The sequence below is a fragment of the Zonotrichia leucophrys genome, chromosome 5 (assembly GCF_028769735.1).
Source record: "Zonotrichia leucophrys gambelii isolate GWCS_2022_RI chromosome 5, RI_Zleu_2.0, whole genome shotgun sequence".
Taxonomy (NCBI): Eukaryota; Metazoa; Chordata; class Aves; order Passeriformes; family Passerellidae; genus Zonotrichia; species Zonotrichia leucophrys.
Genome location: NC_088175.1, coordinates 40,452,578 through 40,464,997, shown reverse-complemented (window position 1 = coordinate 40,464,997; position 12,420 = coordinate 40,452,578). Strand labels below are relative to the sequence as shown.

General features: G+C 39.2%; 1 protein-coding gene across 2 annotated transcripts in view; it reads left to right on the top strand.

The window, feature by feature from the left end:
* The window catches only part of CHID1 (chitinase domain containing 1), a 98,263-nt gene that overhangs the window by 3,978 nt on the left and 81,865 nt on the right, over nt 1-12,420 (top strand). For both annotated transcript variants that reach the window (XM_064714280.1, XM_064714281.1), the window contains exons 3-7: nt 334-483; nt 1,784-1,916; nt 2,863-2,907; nt 4,224-4,330; nt 5,640-5,701. In XM_064714280.1, coding sequence (XP_064570350.1) covers nt 334-483; nt 1,784-1,916; nt 2,863-2,907; nt 4,224-4,330; nt 5,640-5,701 — 497 coding nt within the window. The remainder of the gene's footprint in view (nt 1-333; nt 484-1,783; nt 1,917-2,862; nt 2,908-4,223; nt 4,331-5,639; nt 5,702-12,420) is intronic.

Sequence of the window (12,420 nt, the reverse complement as noted above, 5' to 3'; positions counted from 1 at the left end):
GGTGACAGACAGAAAGGATTGGTTAGAAAACAGAGCACCATTAGCTGTCATAAATTATGTTCTTTACTCTTATAATGTCTTGGGCTTTGGTTTTTGTTTTTATGCTTTTTACCCTCGAAGTTTATATGCTTTTTACAAACAAAGTAAGTTTACTGATGATGACAGTTTCTGAGGACTTGTATGTTTCAGTTCAAATCAAAGTGCTCTGCATCATTTAAAAGGAGTGCTCAGAGTTTAATGGAGTGATTTGTTTTGCTGTTGTTTTTAAAGTCTGTTACCATTGAAAGTGGCTGTTTCATATAACTGGTTCTAATAACTGTCTTCTCTCCACAGAAGCTGCATTCTGATAAAAATGTTCAGGACAGGGGATTGGTAGTTGTGGATCCAAAAGCAAAGGATATTATACTGGAACATAAAAGTTATTGCTCCAAGAAGATGAAGGAACGACATTTTTCAGGAGATGTTCTGGGATATATTACTCCTGTAAGTTGATACAATCAATAAAATTTGTGCTTTGAATGAATATGCAGCAGACTGTGCTGCAAGTTTGCATCCCTGTTTTAGAAGTATTTTTATAGTAATGGGGGCTGCTAGTCAAATAGCCAGACAAGTATTTGAGACTTGAGTGGGGTTCAGGGGGTCTCAAACCCTTGTTCTCCCATCTGTCTCTTGGAGGATGTCTAGGTCCTCTAGGAGGGTGTATGTTGTTTTTCCCCTCCCTGGTGTTGAGCAATGCACTTAGAGCAGGCACTGGGTGTGCAGCTGCAGTGGGGCTGCAGGTTGTGCCTGGGTGGGAGCCCCAGACAAAGGGCCATGACCTGGTGCTGACCTTTCAGACAGCAAAGGGCATGGGGACCTGTGGCAGTGGCCAGGTGACCAGACACTTGGACACAGAAGGAGCCAAGGGCTCAGCAGAAAAGACCCCAGACTATCACAGGCGTGGAGGGTACAAAACCTGGGGATTCCTTTGTTGGGGGTCCCTCTCCAGAGGCACCAGCTCGAGCTGTTTCTGTGTTACTGCACCACAATTAAATTGCTTTAGGGTTCCAGACATCTAGGACTCTGCCTTGGGAAACCCAGGGCTGAGCCAGTGAGGAAACCCTGCCTGACTGTGTGAGTGTGCAGGGACCAGGAGGGACACCCTGGAGTCACTGGAGTCACCCTCAGCTGTGAAATTTTGGGCTGGTGGTGTTGTGACTGCCAGAGTGGCTCCTAGATGGTCAGACAGGGAAGCTCCCTTAATGCTGGTTTTAACATGGATGAGAGTATTCTCCTGTCAGTGGTGAGTCAGAGGAAGTTGCAGTGAAGTCAGAACAGGAGGGCTGCGACTCGAACCTGCTAAATCAACAATAACAATTGAATGCTGTCAAACTGCTGTCAAACTGATGTCTTTTGCTATCCTGTCTCCTTCAAAGCATTCTTTCTTGAATGATAAATGTTTCATCCCTTTTTTTACAGGATACTTTTCACTCATTTTTGTCTTACACTGGTCAAAAGACAAATAGGTGCCCTATAAATTTTCACCTTTCTCAAGTTCTCTTGAACATAAATTCAGAGTCTGTAAATTCAAAACTGTGTGGGAATCTACAAGCCAGTTGCTGTAGCTCAGGAGTACTTTTTTATTTAAATGAAAGCAATATCCCAGCAGGTTTCCTCAAATGAACAAGTAAGGATCTAGCAGATGATTACATTTCTGTTAAAGAGTTTATATCAGTCAAAAGTGAAGTGAACTGTATATCTTACTTCTGAGTCTCTCACTTTTTTGTCTCCTTTGTTTTTCTAGTGGAACAACCATGGTTATGACATTGCTAAAATATTTGGAAACAAATTTACACTAATCTCACCGGTTTGGTTACAAGTGAAGAGGAGAGGGAAGGAAAGGTTCCAGTTCACTGGGCTCCATGATGCTGATCAAGGTGTTGTTTTTTTTCCTTTGAATATGAATTGCAGTATTGTTGCAGACTGTGTAGATTTGGCATACTAGGTGGGTTTTGCTGGCTCTGCCACGTGGTGAAGTATTTTCATCCATTACATTTTTTTGGGTTTTCTTCAGACTGAACTTCTTTCTGTCCTCACCTGCTTCCATAAGTGTACATAGTTTATTTGTCAAAAAATGTAAGTAGAATGATTGGCTTTTCCACCATGCTGTCCACAAAACCCCTCTTAAAAAAAATGAAAGGACAAAGATCTTGTACAGGGAAAAACAGTCTTGGGTGTTGTATTGTGCAGTTGTTTACCTGTTGTGGGTTTTGTTTTTTTCCCTTTGCAAAAGCTTTAGGAGAATTTATTTAGAAAGGGAAGAGAAATTTAATTTGAAGAGAATTTTTTCTCTTCATGGCGAGGAAAGTGTCAGCAAGATTAAATTTCAGCTAGTATGTACTAGTTCATGGTTTTGAAGTTGATTGAATGTGAAATTTCATTTGAAATAGCTATAATTCTTACCACGGTAGTGCCTACTAACAAATTCATCCTAATGCAATGGCTGCCAGGAGGAGTGAATGGGACACTTTGAAGTATTATCTGAAAAAATCAGACATTCCTCCCAGTGATGCCTGATGGCTGCAGAAGTGTTATTCTGAGTAGGCACTGGGGTAGCTTTCCATAGTGAGGTAGAACTAAGCAGGGAGGGGCTGGGTGGGGACTATTGTAAGGCTGTAGTGAATGCTGTGCTGCAGGTTCATGCCTTCAGATTCTGTGCATCACAAGATGTTCTGTCTGGGTGGATTATAAACTCCTGGTCTGTGGCAGGAAGATGTGTATAATGAAGCTATGCTACATCATTCGAAGAATACTTGAAAATATGTTATCATTGTCAACATCATTTATATTTTATCAGCTGTCTTACTTGATACTGTTTGACAGGCTGGATGAAAGATGTGAGAAAAACCTCCAAAAACATAAAAATAGGTGAGTCTCTGGTTTATGTCTGTTTGCTTGCTTTTTATCTTCTTTAGCTTCTAGGAGAGGAAAGTAAGACTTTCTTCCAGGTCTGTATGGGAGGAAGGAAGATTACCTTAGCACAGCTGTATGAAGAAGATGTCTGAGAAGAAAAATTAAAGCAGTTAAGTGTAGATAGTTAAGTAACTGACTTGTTGGCCCTCTTGATGCCTTTATGTTTTGCCTTAGCTTCTTTTCTCTGAATAAATCCTGGGTTACAGTGCCCTCCATGGAACGATACTAGTATATAACACTGTGTGCCTCCCTGGGGAAAGAAGTCTTCAAACTTGTTGCTTGGGGTTCTGTGTAGTTAAAAAGAAAAAAAAAATCCAAATCTGAGTCAGTCAGTCAGACTTCCCTGCATGATAGAAAAGATCTGCTTTGTCTCTTCTCCCCTTGAAGCTGGGAACTCATGGGATGTGCTGCATTGTGTCTTTAGGGAAAATGGCAAACATTGCTGTAGAGATTCTGCTGTGCTTCTTGCATTTGTCTATAGCAAGAATTCTGTGGAACTGTGAAATGCTTCTTGATTCAGAAGGGGGTATGAAATTTGGAATGTATTAGAAAAATTGAATGCTCAGTCAGATATTTTAACGTACTTCAGTTGCCAGAGGATAAAGCCTTTGAAATCTCTTTATATTCTTCTAAAATACTCTTTTACAACCAAGGTAGTTAGAAGGGGCTTAGACATAGCTCCATAAAATCCATTGCCGTTTCCTGTGGGCATGATTGTCAACTCTTCCAACATCAGTTTTCATGACTATTTTTTTAATGTTTTGTGTTTTTAGAAAAAAAATTCACATAAGCTCAAGTGCTTTCCAAAAGTAAAAATTTGTCTTAGGGCACTGAGTTGAGTAGAAGAGTGAAGTGATGTAGGGCTGTGTATGAAGTAAATTAGAGTTTGAGGTGAACTTTTCTACCTCATTATTGTGGTAGAACAGATGCACAACTTAAAGACTGGTGTCTTGTGTTGTTGCTGGTTCAAGACTCTACTTGAGGCCCTGAGTGGTAGTTCAGTTAAGATTGTTCAATCAAATGAAAATACCTTCTCTTAAAACTTGTATCAGTGCTGATCATTAAACTTAAAATGAAGAAGAATGTTCTACAGTGTCAGTTCATCTATGCTGCTGAAGGTGGTCAGAGTGAAAAAGCAATGATCTCAGTCATGGGATATGATTTTTAGTGGCATCTCTGCTTGTATCCGCTGTATTCTGTTTCTGCAGAAACTTTCCAGTGTAAATAATAAATTCCTTGTTTTCTCTACTGATGACTACTTTGCCTGATAGTGCCTCGAATTTTGTTTGATGGCTGGACTTACCAAGACTTTGAGAGTGTTTTTGGCAGTGAAGATGAGATAGAGGAGCTTTCCAAGAACATGGTTCTGCTAGCCAAGGTAAAAAACCCTATTTATGATGTTTATAATACTGATTATAATACTGTTGTTTATGATACTTGATTCCTTTTGTAATAGATGTTTTCTCATTTCTTGTGATTTTGCATTCTATGAAATAGAATTTGCTGAAAGCAATAATGAGGCAGGATTCTTGATAGTGTGTCTTAGTATGTGCCCAGTTCCTGTAAATATGAAATGTAGCAACACTTCAGTGCAGGTGACTGTGAGTCTAACCTGGGACTACATCAGTCTGATCAACATAACCTTGTTGTCATTGGCAGCTGCACTCGTGATTTTTGCCTGCTTTAAATTTCTTTTACATTTCTATTAGAAATATAATTATTGAGCTGTGGCTATACTGCTTAGTGGTATTTTCTGATGGACAGTAAAAGAGTCATGGGTGCAATGGGTGCTGTTTTCTGTACAGGAATGCATTCAGGCTCAGTGTGGTAAAGCTAAGGAACCACTTTTAATACCAAGAATCACTCACTGGATATGTATTACTGAACAGTTTTGCTCAGGTCTGATCAACCAGTTTCCTCAAAATGTTAAGAGATTAGGGAGAGGAGGAAGGAATTTTGCTACGGTTTCTGGCCAACCCCTTTCTTAATGCCTTTTGAGCTATCCCATGAGTGAGAATAGACAAGCTGCACCCAAAAGACATTCAGCATTAGTGATTGATTCATGGCAGCCTGTTTATTTATTGTCAGAATAAGAGTTGTCACTTGCTACATGACATAAAGAAATCTTACAGTGCTCTAGAGGAAGTTGGATGTACTCAGTTAAACTGAGTAATTTCTTAAAATTTTTAATCAATATGTCAGTTTTAAGTCCTCAGTAACACTTGACTTCTTAAGGATGTCAACTCAAGTACAACAGTATCCTTGATCATGCTAAGAATAAATTATCAAAAGAGAGACTAATTATGGGAGATACTTGGAATCATGTCTATGCTGAATTAGCATTTGTGTCTTCAGACTCAAGAGATAATGAGTTTTTTCCCTGATATACAAGTAAAAGTGTGTCAAATTATTTGCTTAACAACCACCTTTCATTAGTGTCTGAATTTTTCTAATACAATATTGGCTTTTTCTGTAAAAGTAGATATGATGGATAACTAACAGAGATTTTCAACTTTTGCATGTTTGTGTTTGTTAAATGATTTAAATTTCTCTTGGACTTCTTCATGAAATGCTGTGTTAAAGATGAATCTGGTGTAAGAATACAAAGCATGTTCAATCTGTAATAGTACAAGAAAAATAACTGCGTGGTCATTAACTGTGTTTTGTTGACAATTCTCCTTATTTAGAATGAAAATTTTGATGGCTTTGTAGTTGAAGTGTGGAGTCAACTGGGAAATCAAAAGCGAATGTGAGTATAAATCTATAGGAAGCAATTCCTAAAAATCAGCTCCTTTAAAGCATCTTTTTAATTTGTCCATGTTGATTTGAGTATGTCTTTATAAATAAATACACTTAATTCTAGAACAACTAAAGGTTGTTCTGCTTGTCTTACAATGAAGTAGAGGGTTTTACCTCACTCTACATGAGATCAAAGATTACATCACAATCTTCACAGTGGGTTTAGCAGGCTGTGTTAGACTTTCATTCTTGAGTTTTGCATGATGTAATTTGTATGAGGACATAGAGGATACCTCAGTTGCACACTTATTCCCACGTTGGCACTGTCCTTTATCATAACAGTGTTTGGTTTGGGTTACTGGCTGAGGCTTGGAACTGTGTGACACTTTCAAGACCTAAGGCAAACTCCAAACTTCTTCTTCGCAAAGAAAAGGCAGAATATGGTGGTGAAATAATTATTCGGTGCAGGAATCTGCAGATTTTGTGATAGTTTCTCAGGAAATTCAGGCATCCATTTCTGTAAAGCACAGTGTTTCTTACAGATCTCTGTTACCTAAAATGTCTGGGGGAAAATAGCTTCAAGAATGATGCACAGAATGCAAACTTCATTATGGAAAGCTTTCACCTTTCAAAAAATGGTTACTTTAGGTTATTTTGGTTAGGGCAAATGCTGCTGACTGATGGCATATATTAATTACTTCTCAAACTGAGTTTACTGTTAGCAGTCCTACCTTTTCCCTATAAAATTAATTCTTGGGAACAAAAAATTGAAACTGCAAAATCTTTTTTAGCTCTATAAAGGGCTCCATCAATTTCCCTGCAATGAGTAATCCTTCTGCTGTATACTCCTGCTTATAATTAGGTAATTTGCCAGGTTGTTCCTAAGAGCTAATCTGTATCGTGAGCTCTGAACCTAGTGCAGTGTCTTAATAAAGTAGCCAAGAAGGTGTCTGAAGCAATTAGTAACTGCCAGTCAGAAGTGGGTGGTAGCGGTCATTTTATTTACTGTGCTTACTGTATTTAAGTAAAATCAATAGTTTTCCTATTAGTTAACACAGATATAAGACAGACTGTAACTGTCATTGTAAGACTTACTGAAGATCATTTTAAACACACTGGCATGAATGTGCTGTATTGCAAATGAAACACATGAGCAAAGCAGACTTTTCTATTAGCTCCAGGGTGAGTTTATTTGTGGCCTGGTAAAAATACTGTTCTCTTCCAGGAGTAATGTTGGTTTAAAACAGTGTTGTTTCACAGAATCACAGAATAAGCTGAGCGGGAAGGGATCCACAAGGATGGATCGTGTGTCCAGCTCCCACCCCTGCACAGCACCATCCCCAAGAGTCACACCATGTGCCCTAGTGTGTTGTCCAAAGGCTTCCTGAACTCTGTCAGGCTGGTGCTGTGAGCACTTCCCTGGGGAGCCTGTCCCAGTGCCCAAGCATCCTCTGGGTAGAAAACCTTTTTCTAATATCCAATCTAAACCTCCTCTGATGCAACAACTGTTACCAGAGAGAAGAGATCAGTGTCTGCCCCTGCTCTTCCTCTCAGGGAAGTTGTAACTGGAATGAAGTCTCCCCTCAGTCTCCTCCATGCTGGAACGACCAAGTGACCTCAGTTGCTCCTCACACAGCTTCCCCTCAATGCCCTTCACCCTCCTCATGGCCCTCCTTTGGGCACTCTCTAACAGCTTCATGTCATTTTTATATTGTGGCACCCAAAACTGCCCCCAGCACTGGAGGTGAGGCTGCCCCAGTGCAGAGCAGGACAATCCCCTCCCTTTTCTGGCTGGTGATGCTGTCCCTGATGCCCCCAGGACAGGGTTGGCCCTCCTGGCTGCCAGGGCCCTGCTGACTCAGACCCAGCTTCCCATGAAGAGGACCCCAGGGCCCTTTCCATGGCACAGTTTATCTGTGTGCTGGACATTTTTTCCAGAAGGACACTATGAAAAACAGCTGTCATAAAAACTGTTAGTATTACAGGAGATAATGCTGTTTAGTTGCCTCAGCCTTCAGTTACCTGAGTGTTATTTAGGTGAAGCACCACCTCCTATCACTATCTGTCTGAAAAGGACAGGGTTATTCTCATGCTGTATAATGGTAACTAGATCCTTTTCTCTGAGTAGGTAATGTGTAATTGTGTGTGGCCACTGTGAACAGCACTGAAGGATTATCCTAACTTAAATGTGAGATTATTTGCCAAGAAAGCATAAAGGGAAACAGAAGTTAGGAACTGCAGGTTTTCTTCCATTTCAAGACCTGATCTAAGTGCTTCATTGCAAACTCATCAGTGGATTTTTCCTCCTTTTATTGCTGTGTCCCTAGAAATGGTTGGGATGTTTAGGTTGAGCAGTGCCTTGGGTTGGGCTTGCAGCATTCTAACTTACGCCAATTGAGACAGAAAGCTGAAGCTGGGCTCAGCGTGCAGTTGCAGCTGTTTTGTGAATGTAGGAGACTCACGTCATTACATGGTAATTTTGTCTTATGATGCTTCCAAGTTGTGGGACTGTTGTCTTCATTTTGAGATTATGTTTTCCTGTCACTAGTTTTGAAACTCAGTGGCTTGGCTATCCAATGCCCAGGAGTTTTCCATAATAATGTTTTTTGGAGGGAACAACTTAGAACGGATCTTAAGGGGCAAAATTAAGTGCATTTATTACGGTGGCAAGCCCGTATTTTTTTCACATTGAGTGCTGTTACTTTAATCATTTCATTTCCTATAAACAGAGCAGTTTTTTCTGCATAAGCATGGGTGGTCTTTGCTTCGCTTGTTCCTGTCAGCGAAGTTGGAGAAGCGCAATGCCTCCTTTAGCCCACAGTGTGGCAATATTGTAACATGAGTCACACCTGATCTTCCCTCAGCTTGTGTCTTTCGAAAGTGGCAAACACCGGTAGTAGAGCAAGTTCTTAACCTTGGAAAGGTGGGGATTAGTTCGCAAGAGATGTCAGCACAGAGGTGAACCCTAATCCTTTGGAGAGGTGAAGTGCTTGTAGGACAGTATTTGTGCATGCTCCAAATATAGCATCTGTCATAACTGTTAGGTGAGGTGTAGGCTTTCCTGGTTCAGATCCTTCAAGGTCAAATGCTTGGAAGTAGCTTAACCTGCTTCTAGTTAAAGGGACTAAAGATCATAATGATGCTCCTGGGAACAGATATTTTGCCTTCGAACTACTTTCAGAGCAGTCTGATAATACAAGGAAACCTGCCTAGCTAATAGAGTTTATTCATGTTATTTAATGTGAACATGTTTTAGTTTAAAATAACATTTTTAAAAATCCCTTTTTTCCCTGACATACAAGGAATAATCTCACATAAGCAGTTAGCAACAGGTTATTGAAACTCAACACAGGTGCATAAAAATGCATGGGTATACCCTGCAGCTGCCAGCTTGCTTTATGCGATGTTAGAGCAGTGGTGTCAATCTAGGAAAAATATTTCACAGAGAATCATTATGGTTTTCATTTTTCAAAACCTAAATTAAGTGCATACCTAGCCATTAAATTAATAAATGGCACTCAATTATTCTATATACTTCATATATCTGTGTTAAGGGGAAAGCTATGGAAATTTTTCCTGTGATGTTTTTAACTGTTCTGGAAAAGATCTGAGATCCTATCCAATGCACTGCCTTAGTGGTGCAGGAACACTTGATACAGTACGTGATAAGCTGGATAAAGGTTTCTTTATCCAGCTTAAAGTGACAGTGGGGGGATTTGCTTATGGAATATTTGTGCCTGATAAAGTGTTTCAGCTACAAAATCAGCATCCACTCTCTGAAGAAAATGTGCAGTGATACTTTCTAGCAGAGTGCACCCAGGAGCAGGTGAGTCTGCAAAAGAATCTAAAAACCTGATGATTAGTGTCCTAACTCACCAAGAAACTGGGCTATGATTTAAAAACTATTTCATACATAAGAAAGCTGGATTAATTGCAGCTGAAGGTCTCTTCTCAGTTGACCTCAGGTGAGTAAGTGTCCCCATGAGATACCTTTTTTCAATAGCTGAACCTGAATATTGGATGGGCATTTTCATAACACATGCTCTCCCTTGATGTTGGGGCTTAAGAATTGCCTAAAAGCTTTGTGATGATTAAATTATGTAAGAATCTTCATCTAACAGAATAGCAGAGTAACTCTTCAGTAACATATAAATCCTGTGACCAGCCTCTTAAAGAGCCTGTGATCACTGAGCACTTTTAAAATTAAATAAACTTAGACACTTCTCTCTCAGCCCTTTGTGTGTTTCTAGAAAACCTTTCTTTTTTGGGGTACTCAAGTCAACTTCAGAATTGAGTGCAAATTTTTCCTTTGAGGCCCAAGGAGTTATCTGAGTCTTCAGTTTCCTGTTAATTCTAGCTGGCATCACAGATGAGGTGAAATGTTGCTGAAAAGTTATGCTGCTGGCATCTACTAAAACATGAAATTCTGTGGTTTCAGGCTCACTAAATACCTTCTGTTCTGTGTATTCTTAAGCAGAACTAACTCAAACTAGTTTGGGTTTTTTTCTAGAACCAAAACATTTTCAGTCATTCTGGTTTGGGGTTATAGAATTGTTCTGTAATGCTTTGCAGACTAAAGTCTTAAATTATGTAAGTCCTTTGTGCTGCTTTGTTTTGCATATTCATTAAATGTTGATTTATCAGCATTATCAATTTTTATAAGAGAATTGTTTGCCTGAATGTATCTGCCTGCTTTCATGTTAGATATCCTGAGCAGCCTCTTCTCTGGCTGTTCATGTAGGAGCTTTGGTCCCTCAAGTCCTACACAGCAATGCATGATGTGTGTATTTTCACTTGTTTAAAATGGCATTAGGTTCTTTTCTTTAGGTTCTTAATTTTAGAAATTACACCTGTTTCATCTGAAGAACCCGAATTGCTTTGATACCTCTGTGTGGGCCTTTTTTGGGGGCTTTATAGTGACCACTTCAGGCTCTTGCAGATGTCTGATACAGATACTTTGAAGTACCCTCTGTAGCACTGGTACCTACTTCTTCCCTGTGTTTTCTGGGAATAGAATTATTAATATACAAATCACAGTGACATCAAATTTAATGGGAGATGAAAGACTGCATCTAAGGGATGCTGCTTCCTTTCATGCTAGCAATCATTGCACAGTAAAAAAGGGTTCAGCTGCCCACCTTTTACCCTAACACACAGGAAAGTAGTCTCCTAATATAAATCTAAATGAGCTATCCTATGCAGATTATACCTCAATTCTAATATGTTTTGCAGTTTCTTACAGTTTAAACCTACTTCTTAAATAACTTTTTTCCTAAAAGTTTCTTGCCTGATTTTGCAATAAAATATTTCAAGTTATTAACTCATGGCATTTAAGTTTAGAAATGTACATGGCAGAAATATTGAGAGGTGTGAGCATGCAAAGGCTCTCCTCCTTATTTAGTTAACAGCTAGATAAGACCACATCTGTGGGTTTACTGGGTGGGTTTATTTTTCTCCAGAGACCTGGATATGTTATGAAAAAGGCATAATATACTTATAATACTCTCACAGGCTACATAAAAATTCACACAATATTCTGATCAGTCCAGCATTACTTGACAGATGGCACTGCCATCACACAGAATCAATCTGAAAAACGTGATTTTTTTGTCACTCTATGCAGAAGATGACCTTCAGGCATCTTATTAATGTTGGTAGGAGTATAGGGGGAAAAACTCTTCTGGTAGTTGTATCCTTCATGTTAGTCCCTGAAAAATTAATCTGTTAATCAAAGATTTGCCATAATTCACTCCAGTTTCTTGGTATTAACTAGGCAGTGAAATGGCAGAAAAGGGCAATTTCTTTTTCAAGTAGACAGCTTTATTTTGTCCAATTTTCTTGACAAGGCATAAATTTTAGAGAGCAGTGACTCCCAATTTGTGCAGAAAGGTGGCTGAAGTTGGAAAGCTGCAGAGCTTTGAAGGGTGGTGTAACTGAAGGGAAGGATATGAAAACCTTTCCTATCTTCTGCAAGGCCTTTAAAATGCATTGACTTCCCACTCTTGTGCACTGAAGTTAACTGTTCTACAAGGTGTTCAAAACACAGTACACCAGCAGTGCTGGAAAAGGTGATTTTTGGAAAAATAAACTTGCCACAAACTATGGGTGATGAAAGCTTTATAGGGGACAAGGTACTTTGAAATCATAAACACTTGGAAAATTGACCTACCAAATAGTAGTGATAAGAGAAGGCCTGAAATAGCATGAATGAAGTAGACCTTAGTTAGCTCAAGATAGAATCTTAAAGCTGCCAATATTTCAGTAGCTACTCTGAAGTTAAACTTGACTACAGTGAAGTGTCTGGTAAATGTTTAATGAAGCTTTTTTGGAAAGATTGATTTTATTCCTGTTTTTCTGTACTTCATTATAATGTTTAAAACGTCAGTAGCTTTTCTTTCAAAATTGCCAATGGTAACATTGGAGAATATTGCATTTAAAACACTGGAAAACACTGTTGGGACACAGTAAAGTTTTAATTTATAGCACAATAAATGAATGTTCTGCTATTGCTCTTTGGAGGAGAGGGAGAAGTGCACATTTGATTTACATCATCTGTCTTGGCCACACATGGAAGTGAGCCTAGATTCAGTCTTTAGCCATTAATCCTGCCTGATTTGCTAGAAAGTTTTCAGGACCCAGAACCCTGGCTTGACAGGTTAGCAAATGGATACTAATTTGAATTTCTTGAGCAAAAATCTGCAGTTTTCTGGCCATTCTTTTTCTTCTTGA